The sequence below is a fragment of the Myripristis murdjan genome, chromosome 24, assembly GCF_902150065.1.
Source record: "Myripristis murdjan chromosome 24, fMyrMur1.1, whole genome shotgun sequence".
Classification (NCBI taxonomy): Eukaryota; Metazoa; Chordata; class Actinopteri; order Holocentriformes; family Holocentridae; genus Myripristis; species Myripristis murdjan.
This window is the reverse complement of record NC_044003.1, coordinates 18,146,096-18,173,325: the sequence shown is the minus strand read 5'-3', so window position 1 is coordinate 18,173,325 and position 27,230 is coordinate 18,146,096. Positions and strand designations below refer to the sequence as shown.

Here is a 27,230-nt window from a genome sequence, read left to right as displayed (position 1 = left end):
ACTCTCGGATAGAGAGAGTGATGTGAAGTCAGTGTTGCAAATCCAGACAGCGACTGACCGAAGAACTCTGAATCACTCAGTAATGAATATACTTCATGCCAGACTCTTTTCACTGAGGTTTGTTGTAGATTAACAATGTTCCTGTTGAACTTTAAAGGAAGATTTCTTTGGATACTCTTACACCGTTATACATCATCAGCCTGTAAAGGTTCAATGCACTCTGTGAATTACTTAGAGATGAATTGGTTTGCAGTACCAGTGTTTGCCCAAGTTACCCTCAGAGGCAGTGGAGAAATTGAGAGTGCTGTCATGAGGCAAGAAATTAGGGCACAAAACATGACAAATATCAGTTATCTGGTCAATTATTTACATGCAAATTTGGGAAATTGTGCTACAATAAATGCATCATTATAGATCACAATCCAAAATGAAGCTAATACCGGGCTGACTGTGAACTCTGGGTGCATAAATGTATGCAAGCATAATCTGTCATAAATATTATGTTATTAGGGGGAAAGTGCACCCTGTTAATTCATTTTTTTTGTATTTGCACTACTTAAAGGACCATCAGTGTTTTCATAAATATTAATGACCACCGAAAGAGGAAACACAAACATGGCACAGCACAGATGTTCCAGAAACAGTTGCTGATTCATGTTCCAGTTACCTTTCCCTTCATACTGCCTCATCAACTCTGTGCCTTTTATGTTGTTTGAAAAAAATATGATATTATCAAACACATCTCAGTGAATATTTTTGTATAAGCAGTTATCAAAGCTACCTCAGGCAGGACACTGAAAATCAAAAATTACAACTCTGAGCACTGAATAAGATAATGCAACACAACTCAAGACTGACTGGTGATCTGATGAAATTCGGTGCTGCATGCTACATCTATTTTGGAAAAAACAATCCTTCAAATAATCATTCAGCACATCTCAAAATTAAGGCTCTAATCTGTTTAAGTGTTATCGTATCCTCAGCCTAGAATGTAGAATAACAGTTGAGATCGATCTTTAGCCTTATTGTGCCTACAAACTAGATTACTGCTGTTCACGTGCTGCTTGTTATTGCTCCTTGTTAAAGGAATAGTCCAACGTTTTGGGATAGGAACTGAACCTCTGGGCGTACAGAGGTGAAAATAGTACTGAATATCTTGTCTCATTCTGGGGAAGTCCGAAAAACATTGGAGTATTCCTTTACGCTGCTCTCTCAACTTCAACACTCCGGCATCCTGATGGATTATAAACCTGACTTGCCTGATGAAGCCTGTAGCTGCTAACAAACACACCAACACTGCAAAACACCCAAAACACCAAGGAAGTCCTCCAACAATGAAATACACTTTACTAACAAATACAGTTGAAGCCTACCATACCCTTTATGCCACTGTAATTATGAAGGGTTGATGTAGATCAAGTGTGTGTGTGAGTGTGTGTGTGTGTGTGTGTGTGCGTGCGTGCTTGCAGAATTTGTAGAAGCAAGCAGCTTAATTTTAATATTTTGTAAGCTTCTCATTTTTTTTATCATCAAAACTGAGGCATTCACATATTCATATTCTCTGGATGTTGCTTTCCAGCTGTGTGGTGTTATTTTTAGCTGTCAAAGAACCATCTGGGGTTAAATGCTGAAAAAGAGAGAAAACACCTCGCAGTGTTAGTACAATTTCTCAGTACAGCCTTCATCCAAACCTCACAAATTGAGCATTTTTATCGTTTCTCTAATGTGAAGTGATTTGTTTTGTAATTAATGGCTCTCAGAGATTATTTAAGAATTAAGTTGTGATTTTGCCTTAATTGTATTTTTGTTTGGGTTTTGACAAGGCAGTATTCAAAGGTTTGTTAGTATTTATTCAAAGCTGTCACAGCCTTCATTCAAAATACTTAAAAAAAACCCCTCAAAACCGAAACTGTGATATATATTTTAGCTGAGAATAATTAATAATAAACAGCGTCCACAATATAATGATTCACTGTATTCTGATTTTTGATATTTTACCACAGTTTTTAACACCATACCTAATTGCTATACCCTCATGCTTCCCTGCAGCCCAGACCCTAATTCCCTAGTAATGTAACAGGCGCACGGATAGATGGAAAGAAATATTATTCCTTCACAGAACAGAGTCAGCTCCATGTAATGTCTTAATCCTCAGTCCAACTGACTTGACACTATCATGCATGTTAATGACAGAGCTGTGCTGTGATTATTTCACCATGATTAGAGAACCACTTGCAGATCGTCCCTCCTCCTAGTGCAGCGAGAATGTCCTTGAGCGATGTGCCGAGGCCTTAACTACAACACAATGAGGCTGTGCAGCTACCGGACAGGCTGAGGCTACTGTTGTGTGAATATGGAAAACATGTAAGGATGGGTTTTCATTCATCTTGTCTGTTTAAATAAGAGTTTAATATGTCAGCATCAACATCGAGAACTTCAGGATTTTCCCCAAACAACATGCAGTGACACCCACATCTCTTTACATAAATCAGCTTGTTTGATGAGGATGTCACGTGCACACACAAGGAGAATAGAGGCTAAACTGAGACACTTGAGTGTAACATGTCAAGGACATCCGTGCTACCATTTCAGTCCCAGCTGACTTAAAAAAGAGAATTGATTAGCTGCTGTGAGACGTTCATTATTTTCGGCAGTTGTTAGTGAAGAAGGCCTTTCTGGTGGGCAGTGACGTGCCTGGCCAGGCTTTTTGGTACTCAGATTATGTAACCTGTTGACAATAGGCTGCATTGATGAACTCAGCTGCAACACAACACACTATCTCCCCCACCTATATCAGCCCCTCCCCCCACTCCCACAGGGGCAGTTTAAGCCTTAATTGCATTTCCGTGTGAAAACCCATCAAAGGTTTTAAAGGTTTTGTTATATCAGCAATAATCCTGATGATCAAATAGTGTGTTTATATTCAGTGAAGGACTTTTCTGAACGCTTCAAAGTGCTGTAAAATAGAAAGGGAACGCATGAACAGGCAGTCATCTGTAACAGAAGAACGGCTTGCATGGCTGGGTCCTATTGTGCTCAGCGCAGCCGCTGCCTGGTGTGTTCAAACGTTCATGTTTGAAAAGAGACAGCATCAATATAGGGAATTCCTGCATGGCATGCTTTTCAAACAGCTTTTCACGTGTGTAGGAGGCAGCACTGGTTATAGTCTACTCCGCTGGTTAGTGAGAACGATTGTGATAACATAATGTCTAGGAAACAGCAGCCTGTGGTGCTTGCCAATTTCTTATAATGTCACACAAATTTGGATATTTTATAGTTTATGAAAACATGCAAGACACCTAACTCTAGTTAAACACAGCCTGATAAATGACAGTATCTAAAATAAATTGACTTTAATCAGCTTGTACGTTGCCCATCACTGTCTCTCTACCAGTCAGCCAAGATCAAATCGGTCATGAAAACAGTGGCACGCTTAAAATTTGCCACATGCTGGGCTTTTGTCTATTAGATGGGAACCATTTATTCTCCACAACAAGACTTAGTGAAGTTTATCAGGACCAGGGCCAACGCAAAACAGTCATAACCAAACATCTAAAGAGCTGTTTGTTTGCTTAAGTGTTGCCTTGCTGATGAATCATTCCTGTAGGATAAAGAGGGAAGGGGGGGTGACACAGGAATCATCCTGGGACAGCAAGGTGGCTCAGTGGCCTTGGGTTCAAACACTGGGCTTTTGACTTGACATAGCTGTCTCTATTCATTTATTAACAAAGCCACTGCATGTTAGCTGGGAGCAAAACTTCCATAAGTGCCTCCAAATACTTGGTTTGTTTGTTTTGGAATTTGTTTGATTCATCATTTTCCAATTTCTCTGCATGTATCATGGAAGTTAAATCTCACATTATATCTACTCCAGCTGAGTAAGCACTGTGTGGCTAATCATTTTGGAAAATAGTTTTTATACCTCGTTCACATACACTGCTAAAAACAACAAACTACCATGTTTGTGCTTGTTCAACAATGGCATTGATTGGAAATCAGTGGTACTGATTAAAAAAAAAAAAAAATCAATGCACTTTTTGTTTAGTTTATATACAGAAAAAATGTTGGGCTACAGTATGTATTGTAAACTGGGTGAATGACATGGTAGATACAGCATGTGGCTGATTACTCTGTGGCTTGGGCCAGCCTAAACTTTTGGCATGTGTTCTCTTCAAAAAGATGTATAATCGCTGAAAACAAAAGTTAAAATCTGTACTTTTATTATGAGATAGATGACACATCTAAGGGAAGGAAATTCATTATGGGTTGAAAAACAAAATGAAAATACAGCGAGTGTGCCTGTGTGTTTGTGTGCGTGTGAATGTTTGTGTGCACTGAGTGATACTCTGGCGACACTCCTGTGAATTTCTTTTGTGCAGGAAGCAGGCGGCTGGGTGCACTCTTTGCTCCTTGTGCAGTCTTAATGAAGCTGTGAATTCAAATTAAAATATCCTCCTCAGGAAAAGAATGAATGTTGGCATGATTAGCCAAACAACAGATCCCCTTTGTGCCCTGCTAATTAGTCTTTATGTAACCTAATCAGCCACTGGGTGGACTCATAAAAACTCCGAGGCTCAACCATTAGATCCACATCTCCCCAGGGTCCAATCATCATTTCAAATATGAAAGAGTACTTCTGCTATAAAGAAATATAGTGCTGTTAAGACACCAAAATGTTGACTTGATAACAGAGAGCATGACAACAAACGTATTCTTGAATCATCAAATGACACTAATGTTGTGAAATATGGGCTGCCCCCCAAACACAAGGAGACGTTTTCACACTGCGTTTCTCAGAAGGTTAATGAGGTAGTAAATACCACACTGTTTCTAAGATACCACGTCTGACCATGTGCCATTACTGCTTGTCATCACTGCTACGTTACCAGGTTTGTTCTTGGTCCTGTTTTTCTGTTTGGGGAAAAAAAAAAAAAAAAAATTCTCTCATTTTTTTCTCATTTTTTGCACTATTTAACTTTTTTCATATCATTTATACTTTTTTTTTTTTTTTTAAATATTTATTTATTTATTTATTCTTTTTTTCTTCCACCATGGGAGTCTATGGAAACATTGTTCAAGCCATGCCCTTTTTGAGCTCCAACTACTCTTTCACCCTTTAAGCTACAAATTTCATTGCACATCTAACTGGGTCAGCACAACGTTTCCTTTAAACAGCGTTTTCATATATTTCATAGTTTTTGAGATATCTCAGTTTAAGTTGTATGTACTTTTCAGAAATTATAATGGATGTGTATTGCATCTTTCTGGAGTGGGTGATGTCATCACGTACTCTAACTTTCCCATACACAAACAATTTCAACAATTTAATTTTTCTGTTAAAACTCCCACCATTTCAAAAACAACTTAAACCCCTTCTACTATTCTTACTCTCAGACAGTACTACTTTAAGGACTTCAACCCTTTGTATTATTACTACTGCTGCTGCTACTACTTCTAGTACCTCTTCAAGTACTCTAACACCCCTACTAGAATTAAGTCCAGAACTACTTCAAATACTTCAACATCTTTTACTTCTTGTACATTTTTTACAGTCACAGTTTAAATATTTCAAACCCTTATATTTCGACCGGTACTGGTATTACTACTTCTAGTGCTACTTTAAGTACTTCAACTGAGTACTATTTCAACCAATATTACTACTACTACATTTCTATTACTTTAAGCACAGGCGTAGTACAAATGTACAAAGCCATTTCACTGCTACTACATTTAGCATTTACATCGAAGTACTTCAACCGCTCTGCTGCTGAAGTACCACTTCAGGCATTTTATCCCTTCATTCTGTTCATACCTTTTAAACTTCTGGAAGATTTTTTGAGATATCAAACTTACCACATTAAATATCTTGCAGCATGTCGATGCTTTCAACATCATTTCATTGAGACCTTTTACAATATTTCTTATTTTTTGTAACTGACAAAAATATTACTTTCAGCACTTTCTTTTCAGTCTAATAAGTCAGTGTATGGTGACATCATGTAGTTTCTGAGAAATTCAGCTTAATTGTTATTCTAAGCCGCTGTCTCATTTTCCACTGCTTTCAGAAAGCCCACAGAGTTTCTTTATTATTCTTATTCGGTTTTCAACGGAACCGAAACTAGAAAATAATTCTAGTTTCAGGTTCCGTTCCATTTAATCAAACTCTGGACCAAAAAAAAGTACTATTAACAACTGGCTACTTTTATTCTCATTCATTCATAACCATGACATTAATGATCTTGGAAGGTACTGGTCCCAACTGTAAGTGTATTTGACGGGTAGGCCTGCTAATGTGCACAAGGTAGAAATTCAGCCGATGTCTAGCTACCCCAGGTGTCAGTGGCCAACCTTTTATCTTTTTCATGACTGAATTTACAAAAAGTGAGGCTCTTTGGTTCCATCTACTGAGGTTTAACTCAGCGGCTGTGCAGATTTTTCTTCCTCCAGAGCAGCGCTGCCACAGAGAAATATTTGTGCAGCTTAAACTCTGCAGATTAAACTGCTAATCTTCAGTATTGTAAACATGGGGAACCTTATACCCGTTTTACACCACACCACTGACCTGCGTCACTCCCATGTCAAAACTGTTTGCATGAGCAACAAGACTGTAAAGGGATACACACACACACACACACAGAGAGAGAGAGAGAGAGAGAGAGAGAGAGAGAGAGAGAGAGAGAGAGAGAGAGAGAGAGAGAGAGAGAGAGAGAGACTAGCTGTATGAAAAGAGAAAGTCAGATTTTTATCCAAATTTATCCTGAAACTCCTCTGCAAACCTCATGCAAATTCTTCATTTAAGAGGTCTGATGATCTTTCTTGGGCTTATTTGAGCTGATCTTGCTGACGTCCTGCACATCGCTGTCTGTCAGGTGCTCGCTGGGTCAGCTTATGCCAAAATCCTTAAACAATGCGAAACTCGGTGTAAATTTCACCAACAACAGGCTAAATGGATGGCCCGGCTTGCTTGAAAGAGTCTGCCATGTGCTTGTAGTATACTTTATGTATGTGTTGTGTGTGTGTGTATGTATGTATGTGTTTTATGTGTGTGTGTGTGCACGTACACATGCATGTGTATGTGCGTGTGTGTGGGTGTGTGTGTGTGGGGGGGGTCTGTGAGCTCTCCACAAGTATTGTTTGTGCAGGCTGTCACGGCATCTCGGCCTTGTTAGCCTGGAAATGGGGACGAGCCGGTGGGCCTTGTTGGGACGCACGGCGATCTCATTATGGGAGGAAGCTGTCCCGCTGGAGTGGAACAGGCCAGGCTGTGATGGACAGACAGCAAGGGAGGGAGCGGGTTTGGGGTTTTGGGGTGGGTGGAGGGGGTTTGGATCAGAATGGGACTTGCAGGGCCGGTGGGGGCCAGCACGTCCAGGTCAAGCAGAACCCCCTCTCCCCCTTTTGTGTGCCAGGCCTCCATTGTTCTAACCCTCATTAGCACCAGCTGAAGAAGCCGCTCTGCAGAGCAGGGAGCCTCATTCTGCAGCTCGCTTGCAACAAGAGTCCTCACACTGGGACGCAAACTGGGAGAGTCACTCTGCTGCTCCTCCTCTGTGTAAACAGCCACCACCAGTGGGACTTTGACAGAAACCAGAAGACAGCGGGACACTGGGGTTGCTGTCGGCCCGGAGACACCAGCATGGACACGCCGGGTCCTGGAGGCCGAGATCACAGGATTGCCGCTCTGAGGAGAGGAAGCTACGATGACGCTGCAACTTCTCTGCGCCCTGTGAGTAGCCAGCAAACATTCACTGAACAACAACCTGTTGCACTGAACATGACTCACAGTGGTTTTCAGTGATCCAGCCTAAAATACCTCAAACTTTTAATGACTTCACGATGCATAATGTAAAGCATCTTATCCAGTGTGTGTTTATGTGAGAGAGATTTGAAGCCACACAAAGCAGGAGGGACGAGGAAAGGCCATTGCCAAGGACATGAAGAGAAAACATTATGTCAACCAGTGCAAGAAAAATGATAAATATGTAATATTGTGTGGAAACAGCCTCACAACTACTCATCTCACCGCCTCGGCATAATAAGATCAGGGCTGGAGTCAAACTTGTCTGAGTTCATATGTTTGAAAAAGGAGAATGGCAGTGTAAGAATTAAAAATGTTTTCATTCACAACTATATAATCAGATTTAAATTTAATTTCAACTTCTCAGTGCCCAAGTCTTTTTTCTGTTCAATTATACAGCACATCCTATTACATTAAGAGAAACTACAACACACAAGATCGTGGAGGTCTAACTGTATAGCTTAAAGTCAGATTTTACAAAGTACAGGACATTAGTCCACTAATTTCCTGAAGATAAAAGAAAGAAGTCCACATCAGTTTCAGAGATGACCGATAATATCCCTGACATTAAATTTCCACAGCAAGACAGTCTCACTAATGCTCATAACGCGTTGAATATGCAGCAATTCGCCTTTGATCATACACACAGATTATCCCACAAAGCAGAATGTGCACTGAATTAAAATATGCAAACTAAGTATGAATTATGAATGACTACATTAAATGTTCAAGCCATGCAAATTTTTTTCCCCTCTCGATTTTCATCGTTTCATATGACAGTGTTTTAAGATTAAGACCTATAATGCATTTCCCAATGTAATTTATTGATAATATCATATCTGGATACATGTTTTGATGGTTTTGTGTGTATTTTTAATCTGTTTTCTCTGTTAATAAGAAATGGTAGGAAATATATACAGAGGAACAGCATTTTTAATGAAAGTGTTGCTTCATATTTTCCTCAAATGTGGTATTTTTATAGGTTCTGAAGGGTGTAAAAAAATCATTTTCAGATACCCTGAAGGCGTATTGAAACTATTTAATCCAGTTTTTCAGACATACGCAAGAAGATATTGAACAATTGTATACATGTTTGATTAAAACTGTGCAGGAGCCTTTCTCTGCCTCGGTCCTGCACCTGCCTGCATGACAAATGACACAGATCAACACCGCTGCTATTTTCTTTTAACCCTCTAATTATCCTTGACCCCATTCATTGTTTAACATCTCTTAATTAACATTGTTTTTTGCTTCAAATTATTGACTTCTTAATTTAATGGGGACAAGTGGGTGAACATAAAATGAACATGATGATATGTTTTCAATGTTTTATTAAAAGGACAGTTTAGGTCGTCAACAAGACACAAAGTACCTGATACATAAACTTGGGTTAAATTTTTTTATTATGATCATTTTATGTAGGTTTGAATTACAGGGGTCAAATTGCCCCTAACTGATGGAAAGGAGGGTTAAAGATGAAGATGATGCTGTCCTGGACTGTGCACTGTGAGGATGTTAAATCATGCAATCGTCACACATCACAACATGCATGTGTGTGTCCAGGACTTTGAGCTTAGGTAGGTCACTCTGGCTCTATGTGGTCCAGCGCTGATCCATCATGAATCAGGGGACTTGTGTGCCAACCTGGCTCTGAGGGGAGAGAGGCCACAAGAGACCAGAAACCCAGCAGAGAAAGAGATGCTTTGTCAACTCTCCTTGCTTTTGTTTGTTTTGCTTTGCTTTTTTCCCCTCTTGTCTTCAGTTCAGCATCGCCAGCCCAGATTCTCTGTTTGTCTAGAGCGGAGCAATTAGAGCGCGACAGCACCAGTGAGACAGAAAATCTATTTGTTTTCTTTCAGCGCACTGGGGAAGTAAGTTTGGTCTGATTGCAAGTGGCCCAAACTGACAATGCAGTATTGATGTGATTTTAACAGAATGAGCATCTTGAATAGCCACAGCCACGTCAAATGAGTGAGAAAAATTCACCCTGCACGGATAAAAGAAAGGATTATGGATTATCCAGAAAACACGTCTTTACATTTACCAAAACGTGGCTTTCAAAAAGGTTTACCGTTTAAAAAAAAAAAAAAAAAAAAAAAGCTAATGCACACCCACAAAGTCACAGGTGGCTCAGAGAAATGTTTCAGTAGCAGTTCAGAAGAAACAGAAGGCTCCTCTGTTGAATTTCTTGCAAGATATATATATATATATATATATATTTAGCAAATGATATTTCGATCCTTAGACCTTCATCAGGTTCAAATAGTGAGAAGTCATAGTGCCATTTGTCAAATAACAATAATCCCAAAATGAAAAGGCTACCACAGAAAAAAGCTTATGCACACCTACAAAGCGACTAATGATTGTTATTATTGGACTAATTTGCTGGTAATGGAACATAATAATACACTGGCTATATTATTTTCAGCAGTTACAATTCCTGAAATCAGAGAGGCTCACCAGTGAAACAAAACAGTATTAAACCAGACACATCACTATTGCCAATTCACAATGAGCAAGAGTGTGAGAGTGAGTGTGAAAATGAGTGTGAAAACATATATTGCAGAGTGCTAGAGTGTCGCATGTTGCAGCAGCTCTGCAGAAGAGCCTCTGTTTATGTGACATGCAAGTCCACTGGCTGTCACATGAAAGCAAATAAAAATACAACACCACTGCCATGGAGAATTATCCAGCGGATACAAAGAACTGGAGTTTCTTCTTCACATTCTTCTGACGTCATCCTCTCTTTCTGTGTTTTGCTCTATTTGACTATTTCACTTCTTATGCAACTGGAGATGTTTTCTTGCCGGGGCTTTCCTTTCTGTTTCTTTTCCGATGCAACGACTCATCAGTAATTACCACTGTCAGGACAAGAGGAACAAGATGATGAAGAAATTGTGCAAGTCATACTGTGGCCAGTGCAACTCACAGTACTCACCATTATTCAGCGTTTGTTTTTGGCAGACATACATTTGCTCTGAAGTGTTAATAGTGTTTATGTGCAGTGGGTGGCCAGAGAGGTAATGACTATCAGAAATGAAGGAATAATTTACAAGTGGCTATGAAATTCTTTTATTCTACCTGCTGCAATGAGACTTTGCAGCTAAGTGAATACATTTTAGCATATATATAATGTTTAATAGAAATAGTGTTTTTTTTTTTTTTTTTTTTTTAACCCTATAAAGCCATTTGTATCATATATGATACACATTTTCAATTCCGTTTTTCATTTTCAGTTTAATCAATACTTGACCAGAATACTGTTTTATACCTTTGGACACTTCCCCTGTTCATCCTGGACCATACCATTGGCACTTCAAGTACATATCATATATCATATCATATAATATATATCATAATAACATATTTTTTGATTTTTTTTTTATATATATATATTTTGTTATAGGACTAAATAAAGGGTTCAATTTCAAAACATTGGAATTTTCTGCCAATTCTTTCATAGTTCAGGCTTTATAAGGTTAAAGGTGTTTCACTGACACATATCAAGCTTTTCAAAGAATAAGAACTTTTCTTTTTTTAATTAAAAGTCTTCCATCTTGTATCTTGTGCACTATGCATGTGTAAATGTCTGTATTGCTGAAGCTCTCTGTTTTCTTACAGCACCTCCGCAGTCTGGCTCAAAGGCGACGCTCCGCCCCGTCACTGGCTTTTGGGAAGGCCCTGGGGATGCCGTGGTCTCCGATCAGGTGTGTGGATCTTTGCCGAGGCCGTACTGTGTGCAAGCGGGCCATTTTTCAGCAATAACCTGCATCCCATTCACACATGCATGAAGTGGTTGGGCAAGAGACAGAAAAATTTCCCCTCTGCAATCAATCCTTGTGAGGGACACCAAAGGTGATGCCCAAACATTTTCCCCATCAGCAAACTGCTACTGCCACTCATGAAAGTTTAGACTCTGACTCATCACCAAAATCACTGAGGTAGCGGCCTCAGACGAGAAGAAAGAAACTTTGCTTTATTCAAACATAACCATAAATGATGTCATGCCTTTGCAGCTTCGTGATCACAAGCTGTGTGCAAACCCTCCTGATTACTAATCTATTTTTTCTGGTTTGAGTCAGTTTCTTCTGAATGCATCATCATTACTGTTGTATATAAAATAATTCATAAAGGTCATACCGACATGCTTAATCGTTTGAAGAATAATACTGACAGCACTGTTCTTTCTCAGCGTTCAAGACAACAAAGAGGACAAAATGCAGTCTGTGAATGTGTTTTATTCTACAGAGGCGTAGGCATAAGGAAACATGTCTGTCTTCATTCATTTACTCTAAACCAAATGGCATTAAGTACAAACATGAGACAAAACAATGTTACAGTGGTACATGACCGAAATAAATTATATCATAAACTCAATGATTTAAAGAGAGGCAGTATGTCTCACTGTTTATCTGTCTGCAATAGTGATATCAGTTTAAACATAGATGGTTATGATGATTTATGTCATGATTATCATGATGTAAATTACAAAACCTCTAATTCCTTTCCATGCTTTTGTATCTGCTCATTACATTTTCTTCACTTTCCAAGCCTCATATTCTGCCAGGCTCTCTGGGGATCCAATATTCTGATCAGGACACTTTTATTATAAAACTATAATGTGCTAATTTTCTCTTTGAGGCAGCTAAATTTATCTGAGTGCCACCTCCCTCGTCTTAGCTGGTCAGTTTGTATTACTTTGTATTAACACCAATCATTTTGCAAAATGTAGTTAGATTAGATTTTATGACATTTACTGGTTTATTGTGGCTTTTAAAATACAAACTTTGCTGTGTTAAACCTACTTTGAAATTGACTGCTGTCCCAACACAGACATCATAAACAAGACAATACAGTTTGTACCAAAGCATGTTTTTCACAGACTGACCTCCAGCAGGGACTTTCATTTTATTCTTGTGTGCGTCAGATCACTGAGGACTTCATTTTTATTTTGATGAATTATCAGGCAAGTAAAAAAAAAAAAAAGCTCAGATATGCTCCAGCCTAGATAATTGGTTCACATGTACTGAAACAGTAGGTATATGCTCTCATGCTGTTTCTCTTCACTACAACCCCCGCCCTACAGGTGGCAGCATACATGGGAATATGATTTTCAAATCGGGTTACTCACTACATGTTCAGACACACTGGAGATGCTGTATGAAGAGAGTCGCTTTCCCCTCCCTCAGCTCTCACCACATGTCGAACAGTGTCAGGTCAGCTCAGCATCATAGCGACACCGCGTGGGCCACAGAGCCCACTCGGCCCCAGCTGCAGACGCAGGTGACATGGTGGGGAATTTGTGGCACGTGGGTTTTGAAACAGCTGTCTGCGCAAAGCCCAAACTCCCCCATATCACAGGCTGAAGCTGAGGACCAAATGCTCTCATAATGTTGTTGTTTTTCTTTTCATCTCAAACTATTATGTTCTTGGTAAATCAAACACAATGTGAAATAGTTAAATAAAAAGCCACTGCTTCATTATGCTGTTCACTGTTTGGTCATCAGGAAATGGACCTTGACCTTTTCACAGTTAGAGTCGCAGTAACTTTTAACTGGATGTTACGTAAAAAAAAAAAAAACACAGATGCACAGTGACAGCCTCTGGAGTGTCACAGTACAAAATCTCAGGAGGAGGAGGAGGAGGCGGCAAAGTCAGATTAAAGTCAGTGTTTCGATGCATAATGCCGTATATACAAAATCTCACCCTGATTTATAGGGAAGAATGAGATGCATGAACTAAATCAAAAACGCTGTACTTTCCGAGGCCTGAAAGGCAGACTGAAATTTTAGTTAGACAAATATCTTCCTGAAGCAGAGGCAAATTACCTTGAATGGCTAAGATGGGACTCGCACAGTATAAATAAAAATAGTAAATGGCAGTGACTTTTTCTCATTCATATTCACAGCATTAATGGTTTTGGAATATAGCTCACAAGGCTTCCAATTCCTTCCTTCCCATACCTATTCCAATTTTTCTTTTAGCCTAATATTGTTGGTTTCCCCCTCTGGTAACACTTTACAATAAGAGTACAACAATTAACATTAGTTAATGTCGTAATAGACATTAAGTAACAAGTAATAAACATTAAGTAACAGTTATCTAACCGTTAACTAATGTCTCTATGAATCATGTACTAATGTTGTTCATGCTAAGGTATTAATTTATATGTTATTTAAGGGTTATTGTATTATTGCATTATTAACATTAGTAAATGTCATAATAATCATTAACTAATAGTTAATTAACCATTACGGCATTAACTAACGTTAACTAAGATAGAGATAGAGATAATTGGGGCATTGGTATGTTATCAGATATATCGACAGAATGAGTTCCTCCTTTGGAAATTTCAAATCTAAAGCTGAATGACCTTCACACCAGCGCATGTCGAACATGGACAATGCCTCCATTTCCAGCTCACTCTATCTGCATATTAACCCCCGAGAGTTTGAGCGGTACAAGTCAAACCAAACCCAACTGAAAATGTCATTAATCATACAGCTTATCATCAGGCTGTTGATAAATACGCCAACATACCAAGCACCAACAGAACCCCTGCTTTCACAGTTTAGATTCAAAGTGTGTGTTCATCACTTCTTATAAATTTGTCTTGAATTCCCTAACCTTTAACGCCAGCTATCACAGTGGCTGCCACACAGATCTGCGGGGCAGTTGGTGGGCGAGTCCATCAAAGCAATGCGACAGATGTCACAGACACATCCCACCCTCAAACTCCCACCCGCTGAGCACTGAGGCCAGTTCAGGGGTGTTAGTTTCACTGTAGTGGGATTGTATTTGACGTAGAGAAGCCTGCTGCATATGGGCCATATGATGATAGCTAATTATCATACCTAAATGTGAGCCAACGAGCTTTACAGGCCCACAGATTTACAACAAACAAACCAGGACAACAGCCTCTGATTTAATCCCCATAATGGACAAGAGAAACCGTCCCAAAAACCCCACAAACTCAATTAAACTAGGCTTACTTGTCTCATTATTTAGGCTGCACACAAACTGTGTCTTCCAATGAAACACGGAAGTATTTTTCACTGTTTTTATGGTAATTTTTTGGGGGGGTTGTTTTTTATGTTGCTGTTTGCAGACCCATATGTTGATCACCAGAGTCATATGTGTCATCCTCAGTTTGCCACAAGGCCAACAGGGAAAGTACCGTGTTTGTTGCACTTTGAATTTTAGCCTCAAGAGCTCAGAGTCAGTGGGAAGAGCTCTATGACCAAAACTGGTTTCACATTCATCTGTAACACAGGTACACTTATGTACAAACAACAACTTAACTGTGGCACAGGCACACATCACGACTGCCGCTTGAATCTTGCTTTCGTGCACGTTGAGCGTCTGAGATTTTCATTAGATAGCAGCTCTGTGACCTGTTTTTATCTGATGGCATATTATTTCTGACACATGGACACCAAGGTATTATTTAGTTAATTAGATGTATTCTGAAATGCCATGTGAGATGAAAATTGATCCCTTCAGTAATAAAAAATAAAGCACAGCCAAAGTCACTGTGTGTTTTTCTTATTGAGGCCAAAGTCTGTTTTACTCTCATCAGACTGTGGGAACAGACAAAGGCCAAAGGTGTCACAGTATGACAGATTAAAGATCAGACTGAAATTCATTCGAATGACAAAATGTGAACAATCTGAGCAATCTAATCCATGCATTTTGGTTTTAGGATTGAGTCTCCCTCCTGTGTGTCTCAGCATAGTGAAATAATTACCGTACATCAGTCACAACCGGTATTCTCCAGCCAAAGTTTATTTTGCCAAGAATTGATTGGGAGGTGTATCTCATAGGCTTTGGTGGATGTGTATGGCATTTTTCTCCAAATTAAAATATTATTCTGCTGTCACTGTTATTTGATGGAGGAACACTATCGATTGCAATCAGTCCATACATTTTTATTAAAAAAGAGAAAGAAAATGCAGTGTAGTCTAGAAAAAATCTGAAGCTGTCTGATTAGGCTATAAGTTTAAAATCTTGTATTAAGTCATGGATGGAAAGTTGATGGAAATGGGGTTCAAGTGAAGGATTTTTAACTTACAGCCTAATCGGAGTGCCTTGGATTTTCTCTAAACTGCCTGCCAACCCCATGCACTTCCACTGCAATTTAACTGGACAGTCATTTATTTTACTTAACCGTTTGCCCCATTCTCAAAGATCAGCTGATTTTTCCCTTCCAACACTACCTACACAGTTGTTTTCTGACTGGTGCAGCACTCCCTATAGGGTTGGGAACTGGAACCGGGTTTCAGAACGATTCCTGGAATTTCTCATCTGCATTAATTTTGCTCAGTTGTGTGCACTGAAGCAACTGTGGTGACGTCACGTCACCTACAAGACTGAGCGGCCCGGGGTGGAAACGCCCCCACTGCACTGCTATGAGGAATGACGGACCATCATTACCAAGAGAGGCAGGAGGAGGGGCGCAGACCCGCAGTGTAACCAAACAATGCCGAAGCCAGAAAAATGCAACTTAACTAGGGCCCTATAATTTCCGCGAACACGGAATCGCAGACGGAATCGCGGACTTAGAAAAACAACTGCACCGGCACCGGCACCGTACGAGTCCAAAAGGCAAAGAAACTTTCCAGCTACAGCAGCGCACTGACATAGATTGTGTAATAAGGTAAAGAGTTACCACTCAGCTCTATTTTCACTGGCTAACAGCAGCACACTGACAGCTTAGCTTGTGTATTTAGAGAAGAGGTATCACTTCGGCTTATTTTTCAATCTATATTATCACAGGCATACTCCTGCTCATTCATTGGTAGTTGAATTGTTATGTCTGTTTGATAAGTAATTTACATTTTTAAAACATAATTTAACATATTGTTAAATTATTGGAGTCAAGCTTACTGGTAAAAGTCTACTCCTTCAAGATAATTTATTAAGTTCTACAACTCATAAACATACACTAACACTACATTACACTAAAACTACCCCCCTCCCACCGCCCCCCCGGAGGTTCGGAAACTTCTCTCTTTTTTGAGATCTTCCTACTACTATATATTACTACCCGCCACTATGGATCTTGAAATGTCCATTTTTTATTAGGCTTGTTGTAAATCTGCTGTTTATTTTGTTATTAGAACGCTAATGATGTGACGTTTGTCTGATATAAAGTTAACTAGAGCCATAAATCAGCAAACATAAATCTGTCTGTACTTACTTACAACTTACTCAACTGCTGTTAAATTGGCTCTAAATTAATTGTTCATTAATACAATGTTACATTTTAAGAATAAGACCAGCAGCAACAGTCAACTCAATCCGTTCAAGCTGGCAGCAGCTTGTTGTTTATTACTTGTTTATTTTAAGTATAATGGTGTCATAAAAAAAAAAAAAAATACAAAAATGTATATATTTGGAACCGTTATCGGAACCGGTAGGAACCGGAATTGTTAAGAGGGAATCGTTAAGGAATCGGAATCGTTAAAATCCAAACAGGTCCCAACCCTAACTCCCTATATCCTTTTTATTAGGAAAATGCTGTGTTTTGGTTTCCAGGTCCATGACTATGACCGGCTACAAGCGCCAAGACACAAGATAATGCTAAACGATCATGCTTATTTAAACTGTCTGGTGTCAGTATTCAACTTAGCATGAACTTTGTATCATCTGCGAATGACACTTCAGTCATCTTGTGAACCTGTGCAGTGTGCCTGTACATGCTCAGCATCAACACGGCATCAGTTCACTTATCAGTTCAGGTTAGGATGAGATACTAAGTTCATTACAAGTTGAAAGAGTGATGCTGAAATATTTACATCCTGTGTTGTATCGCAGTGTTGCAGCTGATGTTCACTAGCTTCCAGTGAGTCCTGCACTTGTGATAATACGGCTTTGAATTAAACACGGGTCAAATCCTTTTCCCCTCTTTTGTCACCCTTCACAGTACACTGTTACAAAGAGCAAATGCCTTTGACATGAACATTTGATGATAAATATGAATCTGTTATGGAATTTTGGCAACTCCTCCCCCCACATACACACCCACAGATTTTGCATGATGAAGGTCTTGCCCCCAGAATGTCACAAATAAATGCATCATTGCAAGTCAGACAGAGTGGGGGAGTCTTTGTGCAACCTTTGATCTACTCATCCCTCTCCTACGCATCTGTCTAACAGGTGTGCAAAGTGTTCTTCTGAAACTCTTCCTACATTGAAATCTAACATATGGATATGGTGCTGTTTGTGTAGTATGATGAACATATGTGTAACATATATGAAAAAATGGACAGGACAATGTGGAGGATGTATATAATAGGTGTCAGGCATATGTGTCCACATTAAAATGAGCCAAATTCAAATACTTTTAATGTATGAGCATTTAATATGGGCATATATTCCATATATGGAAATCCACTCTATGTACAGAATATTTAATTTCAATATGAATTAACAAGATCTCTTATTTATAACACAATGTGGCACTTTTATAAATACTAAGTGAGCAGTATGTCAGCTTTTGAGGTGTTAATGCCATAGGAACATAGTATGTGATGCACCAGTGCAACAGTGTGTAAATGTATGCAGTGTAAAATTTTGAACGTCACATGCGTGTCATGGAGTTAGACTGTGGTTGTCAACCCTCCTTTGTACATCCTCTACCCCAGGGAGGAGGCCCCCTGCTGGGTCACCGTGGAGCAGAGCCCGTTTGTCCTCGGCCTCAGCAGTGAGAATGGAGAGCTGCTGCTGGATGAATGCGTTCAGGTCACCGAGGGCACAAAGACCATGGAGAGACACCTCTTCCTTTTCAGCGACGTCATCGTCTTTGCTAAACTGAAGTAAGAAATGCGGGTATCTTGTTTATTTCCAGTGGTTTGCCATTTACTGGTAGACAGTATGTGATGCAGCTGTTCATTTCTGCCAGAAAGGTACTGGCATTTTTATTTTCATTACAGAAACATTTCTCCATCTCATTGGTTGAGTTAAATCTCAGAGGGTGGAGCCAAAGAACCACAGGATTTCTCTGAGGTCAATTGGCTGACCTTCCAAACTAGTTAGCTAACTAACTAACTTTGAACTCGATAAGTTTAAACTTATCTTCTACTGAGCCCTGACAACCTTTTCCTGAAGCCAAAGTTAGTTTGCAAGCCTAAGTATGAAAGTAGGATTTCATTTTTTTTCTCCTAATCAATCCCTTTAGCCTTGCTTCAAATTATTTAAATTTAGATGTACACCATACATTTTGGATTTAGTAAACTAATCAAGTTTTGGGTAATTAATTCACTCAGCTTGTCCCCATACAACCCCTTTACTGCCCTTACCCTACAATCGGAAAATACCCATGACGCAAAAAATATTGCAACACAAATACAACTGAATCAACGGACAGATCAGCAGCGGACACTTGTTATGATTATATTGCATTTGCTAATCCCTCTTCCCCTGAGATAGGCCTGTCCATCATATTAGAATGAATAAGCATAGTAAAGTAAAAGAGGAAGCGCAAAAGAGGAAGTGAAAACTTCATGTGTTTATTTTTGAACTGCATACCTGGACTTTTTGGGGGAATCTCCCAAAGCACAGGTTTTCTGTTTGTGTTCAACCAGAGTGTCCTCACCCAAACGGAGGAAAGCATGGTGATTCCCTCTCAGCAGTTACACCAAGAAAGTCAATAAACATACATGAGCAAAAACACTCATCTTAACAACCTATTGGCACACATACACACACATACATACACACACAGACATCAGTAGGTGTAACTTTGCTTACCCAATGGAAAACTAAGAAGTAAGAGTAAGAAAGCAGTGAGAGTTTTCTATGATTCTGCTGTAATAATAATAGTTGAAGGAGGCTTTTTAGCTCGTGAGTGGGAATTCAGTCACACTCATCTCACAACCACAAACAATACTGCCCACTCTTCCGGTAGACACACACTGCTGGGACTACAGTATGATACAGTAAATGGGTTTCTTAGTCTGTATCTGAGTGTCCACTTTCTGTAGAGTGCATATATGTGATTCATTCAGTGTTAGTTTGTGGTCATGTTATGGTGTTAAAAATTAACTTCTGTAGTTGGGTTCATAGGCACCAGTGCTCTCGGTATTATGGTCAAACTGACCTATTTCTATTGAATTTTAACTCCTGTTTTTTTTTTTTTTTTTCTGTTTCACCTCTGGTCAGGCATTCTTCCCTTTCTGCCTCTTCGTTTTTATTTTCCTCCTCCAGTCTATCAGTGCTATAGCACACCTCTGCTGCAAGCACATGAAGGTCAGAGGGGTCATGATCAAAGCAAAAGCTGTGGAAAACTCAGGTCTGCTCGCATGTGTGGAGGCGTGTGGGAGAATGGACCTGATATGAACCAAGAAGATACACCTGACGCCTCTCATGTGAAATGTGTTGTTAAGCTTTAGCCTGTCCTCGTCCAATTCCCAAGCCTTTTTCCTCATGGCTTTTTTTAAGAAAGATTTTTGGGACTTTAAGGGTGGCTTTGGGTTTCGGGCGGCTTCATCTCTTGTTTTGTTTATGTTTTTGTTTTGTTTTGTGTTGTTTTTTGCCCCTGAACGCCATTGTAGACACTCCCCCACACACCCTTTTCTATGAAACGAGAAAAAAGTGACTCCTTCTTCATTTATACAACTGTTCATCTTTTCTAGAAGCCGTTATTGTCTACTCATACCACCATCACACAAGACACAAAGAGCATCATTTAGGAAGGAGCTCAGTCATCTTGATCACCACACTTTCAAACATGTTTTCACCTGGCTGAGCTTATTCACAAACAGCCTCCAACCTTGCCTTCTTATACTGTTATTCCACCATTTCTCGAAGCTGAACCATCCATACCAATACGCCTCTCACACAGTCCGTAGTGTTTGTCAGCACCTGCGCTGCAAAATATACTGTTTTTCTTCTCTCCATCTCAAAAAAAAATTCCGCTCAAGTTAAAGGGGGATGTGTTGGATTATAAAAATAGCTGCAGTATGCATGTGAATTCTGTAGAAATCCACTGTTGTTTCAAAGTGGATGTGACGTGAAAAGTTTCAAAATAGGTGTTAAAGGTGCTCTATGTAAAATTATGGGTTGATTGAAGTGAAGACCTTTTGACTCAAATGATAAATGACATTGATTTTGCAGGAAAATGAGTCAGATAACAATACGAAGCATAACATTTTGTCCATAGTCCACATTTTTTTGTTTTCATTTGAGGCTAAATGGTCCTCACTTTAATCAGCACTCATCAGTGTTTTATAGTGTACCTTTAAGAGCTAGGGCATACCTTTTTTCTCTATCTAAATGCCATCTTTGTGGCATATTCAGACAGGATGCCAGTGAGAGGGGGAAAAATACCCATACATCATATATCAACTCAATCTCTGGTTGCTGAGAAAAACATGACTAGCTGAGACAAATTATAATGTCACTGAAAAGAGGTAGGTGAAAACAAAAGCCTCCTCTCAGTTTGGATGTGGGTGCAACACAGGGTTAATAGAAAACCATCCAGATGTATGATTTCTTAGATTTGTTGCCTCAAATTCTGTTCTGGTCTGAAGACATGAACTTGTGCACTGGTTTTGGCCAACACAGGCCTATGCCATTAACTGAGCTATTGTTTTTTTTCTGACAGTGTTTCTCTGTTGTTTGGCCCTGCCTCTGCTTGAGCAGGTCGACTGCCAGCTACCGCCTGAAGCACAGAGTGAGTCTGGAGGACGTGTGGCTTTACGGTTTTGATGACGAGCCGGACGAGGAGGACGGAGTGGCAGACGTTGACCTCAAGCTGACCCTCCTCTTGGCGTGGGCTCTCAATTTCTGCATGGTGTCATTCCGGTGAGCTTCCATAGACTGTCATCATTCCCTAAAAAAAAAAACAAAAAAAAAAACGTAATCCTAATGTGAAACTGTCTAACCCAAATCCTAAATGTAAACTAGCCTGGCAAAATGACCTCTATTTGCAAAGATGTCCTCATTGTGGGATCTAAAAACTTTGGTTCTCATACAAACGTGCTGATTCCTTTTTGTCTCGTATCCGGTGATTTCTCACGCTCTCGCTGTACAGTATCAATAAAACCAGTGGCCATCCATGGAATACAGACACACACACACACACACACACACACACACAGTGAGCCGGCTTCAGCTGTGTGTGTGGTTGTTATCAAAACAGGGAAGTGCCAGGGAGAGAGTCTTCACTGTAGCATCACAAGACAATCGCTTGTGAAATCGGAAGTGTGGACAGATCACATGTGCTCTCTGTAGGTCAGGGGATTAACAACAAGCTTTATCTAGAAGTCCTGGGCTTTATAATAAAGGCGAAGTGATGAGGAAAGACGGTTATATTTCTGTCTAGTCAGGGAAAATTGCATGAAAGGAATGAAAGTGCTTTTGGTTTACAGTTAAGCGAATACTGGCTGTGTTTTTGGGTAAAAACAGTAAGTGTAACTGGTTAAGAAACAGATCAGTTGTAGCAGTCATCTGGTTAGTCATGAACTCCCACACTTCTCGCCAAATAAGTAATAACAAGCATTGTATCTGTTGCTGAGTTACCGTATGTCCTTCCAAGATGCTGATGAATGCCACGATGGTTTTTGAGTTGTTTTGTTTGAAAGTGATATGCCATTCTTGTAGGGGATTTTGATTTTTCTCCACTAGCAGCTTAGCTCTGCTCATGCCTTGTTTTGTCTTTTTTTCTTTTTGTTGTCTTGTGTTTTTTGGTATGAATGTATCTTTCCTTCTCTTTCATATGAAAGTAAGCCGTGGAGCCTGATCAGAAGTGATATGTGGTTAGACCTACAAAAGCACTTTCACCCAAAGACGCATGTGCTGAATGTACTGTCCATGTCAGTGCCAGGTGCTTTGAACAAAACTGGGTCATATGACATGTTGTTAACAGATAATCAAGGCTTTTGATGTAGACACACACCTGTGTGAAACCGTCACTGCTGTGTTTCCACTGATGGACGCCAAGCCACAGCAGAGCAGCATCAGTCCAGGAGGAAGTGGAAGGTGTTTGGTTGGGGGCCGCCGTGACGTTGCTTCCTGTTCCCATGACTGAGTTACACTTTCCAGCCGAGTTGTTAAAAGAGTCTGAGTGTGCGCTCATCACTTCAGTCCTCCTACTGTGTCCGCTGGCCTGGTTGCTTCTCTCTGTGGATTAGTAACTCATACTATGCTGTTATTTCGCTTACAGCTCGCCTGAGGTGAAAGAACGCTGGTTGGATACTCTTCACAGGTAAGAGACAGCTTTAGAAATGTAATCATCTCTAAATGAATACCGACAAATCTACTTTAATATATTTGATAATTAGTAAGAAACTCATTTAAGTGCATGACTTAGACAGCAAAGACATTTTGATCAATACTGGTAATGAACATAGAACTGCAAGTGCACATAGGTCATCTAGATTAATATAAGCACTCAATTTTATGTTTCAGAACAGAGAAGGAAAATAATATTTTGTTAGTTAGTGTGACATCTTTAAACACCCCATTCATTCATTTTGTCATTCCTACTCTGAAAAATATTTGAGCGATGAAATTAGTTTTGAATTTTTTCACAACATGAAGAAGAAAAACACATTAGTATGCTTTTCGGCTATGTAAAATTGTAACTGAATCTACAGAAAGTGAATCGATTGTGAATAACTTAAAAGGAAATGGGTCAAATGAATCAAAGATCAAAGATGAATTGTAAATAGTTTCCATTTCGTCCTGAATGCAGGAAAATTAAAGAAGCAAAACAGAGAGCTGGTTGTGCTTCTCCACCTCCAGGCGTCCTCATGAAGGTGTTGAGTGGCAGCATCACAGTAAGTCTCTTTGCTGCCAAGTCCTTTATACAAGTCGATATAGACCTATATATTTAAATATATGTCATAGATTCAGCCGATAATAAATTATGTTTTTCTTTGTGTGTCTTTTCCATTTTTTTTTCAGAGTAAAACTCTAACAGGTGGTGGCATGGAAACTTTCATTGAGTCTCCACTTGATGTGAGTAAAAAAACCTGTTCCACTCGTTCTTTTCTTATTCAGGTCAAAGATGTTCAAGTAAAATCTTTATTTGTGTCCAACACCTGCACTTCGCTAAAAGGAGGCTGTATGAAACAGCTGAACAGCAGTGGGTTACCTACAGTTTCAGGCTGTTGATCAAAAATATGTAAAGCTGTAAACAATACGGGACATGAAACAGTGCATGAGCCACCTGAAAGCGACTTGTTTTTGTAAAAAATAATGAGATGCCAGGTGTTGACTCATCCACACCGGTTGTTTGCCTTTGTAAACTTGTTTTTGTGGTCTGATTATTTCACTTCATCTCCCTCACATGGCAAGAGGCATGAAAAATGAGGGTGTGTGGTCTTGGGGGTGTTGAGAAAACACAACCCCTCCCTCCCTTCCTCTGCGAACACGTTCCTCTTGTGTGCTCATCACAACTTCCCTTTTTCTTTATTTTGTTGCCAGGGCGACGCAAAGATCTCTGCCCAGCCTAAGCAGTTGTATAACCAAGAGGACAGGTTGTCACAGCCGATTGGTGAGTTTGAAAACCTCTACAGATATCACTCAACGCTCAACGGCAGGGGGGCCTCGTTTCGTTCTGTGGCACTTTGTAAAGAGAGAAAGCTACCAGGCTGAGGGCAACCACAGGGAGAACAAGAGGAAATCTGTTAAGCGTCATGGTGCTGAGACAAAAAAAAAAAAAAGGAAAAGAAAAAGAAAAAAGAAAAAGAAAAAAATTTCCATTTCAACATCTGTATCTTAAATTGTCTCTCTACCATCTTTGCACTGTGGCTTTGATTCTTCACACCTTACTGTTCCTGCTTTCAGTATTGAAATTTACATATGTTCTACTGTTGCACTCATTGGAAGGGCATCTACATTTCCAGAATATGAATATATAGAACGAAATGTGTGATTAGGTGACTGAGGGAGCATTTTTCCCATTTCAGAAAATAACAGCAAGTGGAACCTGGTGAGGAGGCTGAGGAGAGGATCTGGGCGAACCAAGACCCAGCTGTTTGGACAGCCACTCTGCAAGATCTGCCCAGACAACTCCTCTCTACCCAAACCACTCACAGTACGTCGTCTGTTCAGCTTAAATCATCTGTGACAGCGCTATCATTCTGACCGTTTTCATACACTCCCTCATCAAACACTGCTGCAGGGCTGGGCAGCTCCCACATCCAAGTGTCTAAATAGCTACAACCTAGTCACACGTATTCTTAGTCAACAAGCCTCATTGAATAAGTTCAGTCACTTGTGGTAGGATAAGCACTGATAAAGGAGCAGCCACTGATCTTGCTGAGGGCCAGAATAACATGCGACACCCTCTGAGCTGACCTGTGAATTCTCTGTAGCACCGACACCAGGTGTCACAAGGTGTTGAGAAGGGTGAGAAAAATTAATTGGAAGCCATACTGAAGAATTTATCTGCACACACGCACACACGCACACACACACACACACACACACACACACACACACAGTCGTGTTTCCATCACTTCAGAGGACATTACATTGACTTACATTCATTTCCTGGAGATTTATCCTAACCTTAACCCTAACCACTACCTGCCTAACCCTAACCCTAACCCTAACCTTAACCTAACCCTAAAGTTATCTTAGCTTTAAATCAAGTCTTCACCCTAAAATTAATGATTTTCACTTATGGGGACTTGCTTTTTGTCGCCATAAGGGAGGTGAGTCCCCACAACATGACTGTGTAAACAGATTTATGTCCCCACAACATTAGCAATACCTAGTACACACACACACACACACACACACACACACGTACCCTATCTCCCATCTGTGTTTAGTCATATCACCAACCAACAATCATCCCTCCTTTCCACCACATACTTACGCTATTGTTTATTTATTTATTCATTTATTTATTTATTGCTATCATAATCTGATCACCCCTCCCCCTCCCCTCCCCAGGAGATACTGGTGTTGCTGTGGAAGAAGGGCCCGTCCACAGAGGGAGTGTTTCGGAAGCCCTGCCACAACAAGAACATGCGCACCATCCGAGAGCAGCTCAACAGCGGCCTGGAGGTGGACATGGAGAGCCTGCCTGTCGTCCTTCTAGTGGGCCTCCTCAAAGTAAACAACCATCCTATTCTATATGTTCACATCATTAATCTCTGTGCTCTGCATTGTTAGAATATATTACCAAAGTATTGCTTGTAATTAGAAATGACAATAGGTGCAATGTCTAATATTACTATTGCTAATATAACTCCTACTACCATCACTGCTAGTACCATTACAGCTACTGCTTCTAATTCTTCTGCTATCACTACCACTACTACAACCTCTTCTACTACTACTTCTTCTACTACTACTATTCCTGCTCAGACTACTAGTGGTACTAGTCTTACTACCATTACTACTGTCACTATATTCATTATATGTACTGTAACTTTACCTGCAATGAGAGCACTTGTTCTCACCTTATTATTTAACATCTGAGCAAGGTATCTAAGAGCGATCTCACCATACGAAGATTAGAGATTAAGGGAGTGTCACATCAGATCATCTGTAAAAACACTATGTGTCATCATCTTTCCTTTCCTCTTAATTGCAGAGTTTTCTGAAGGAACTTCCTGGCAGCTTGCTGGTGTCTGAACTTTATGACAACTGGATGAAGGCTCTGGATAATGAAGACACCCAGCAGAGGGCTTTGGAAGTCAAGAGGTAAACATACGATAAGCGCTAATGAGTCCAGACAGTGACATTTACCAGCAACTGTGGCTCGCAGTCCTCTCCCCTTGTGGTGGAGCTCTTATATTCAAATGGACAAAATCGAAACTGGAAAGCCATTGGTATTTCCCTAACTGTTTATGTGGTGAAACATTCATGGGGATTTTGAATGTAGTGTGGCCGCTGGGGGAAAGAAGAAGTGATGTTCGCCCATCGCCCTCTGTCTGTCAGCTCTGCACAAAACACTTCTCTTTTTGCCTGACCTGTTTAAAAAAGAGAAGTTGAAAAAATACCGCCAAACTGATCTGTGTCCTCTTCCTGTATTTTCTTTTTTGTGTCCCCCTTGCTTCCTCTTTACCAGGGTGGTAGACATGCTACCGGGGCTCAACAAACTCCTCCTGCAGTATCTGCTGAGCGTCCTCCACCGAATCCTTGAGAATGAGGATGCTACTAAAATGAATGCCCACAACCTGGCGGTGTGTATCGCGCCCACGCTGCTGCAGCTGGACAGCACCCCTTTGGATGAGCAGCACGATCAGATGAAGAAGGTAGAAAGTCTAGTTATGACTGAGTGTTGCCCTTTGAAGCCTTGTGGTTTGTGCACGGGAAACCTCAAAAGGTTTCATAAAAAAAAATGGGTTACAGCTGCACACACTAATATGAAACAGCAATAGCTTGTGTAGCAATATACTGAAAAGAATATATATTTACTTACTGAAACACTCTACCTTGTACCTTTTTCAAAAGTCAATGTTGATTT

The 27,230-nt window shown here is 40.0% G+C and overlaps 1 protein-coding gene across 2 annotated transcripts in view; it reads left to right on the top strand.

The window, feature by feature from the left end:
* Positions 1-7,474: 7,474 nt before the first annotated feature.
* tagapb (T cell activation RhoGTPase activating protein b) overlaps positions 7,475-27,230 on the top strand; it is a 33,468-nt gene continuing 13,712 nt past the window's right edge. For both annotated transcript variants that reach the window (XR_003927944.1, XM_030047326.1), the window contains exons 1-12: positions 7,475-7,726; positions 11,420-11,505; positions 18,445-18,615; positions 21,443-21,604; positions 22,965-23,006; positions 23,496-23,580; positions 23,708-23,761; positions 24,230-24,299; positions 24,715-24,842; positions 25,709-25,870; positions 26,355-26,464; positions 26,832-27,018. Coding sequence is in view for 1 of the 2 variants with exons in the window: in XM_030047326.1 (XP_029903186.1) it covers positions 7,637-7,726; positions 11,420-11,505; positions 18,445-18,615; positions 21,443-21,604; positions 22,965-23,006; positions 23,496-23,580; positions 23,708-23,761; positions 24,230-24,299; positions 24,715-24,842; positions 25,709-25,870; positions 26,355-26,464; positions 26,832-27,018 (1,347 nt within the window). In the remaining variant the exon portion in view is untranslated. The remainder of the gene's footprint in view (positions 7,727-11,419; positions 11,506-18,444; positions 18,616-21,442; positions 21,605-22,964; positions 23,007-23,495; positions 23,581-23,707; positions 23,762-24,229; positions 24,300-24,714; positions 24,843-25,708; positions 25,871-26,354; positions 26,465-26,831; positions 27,019-27,230) is intronic.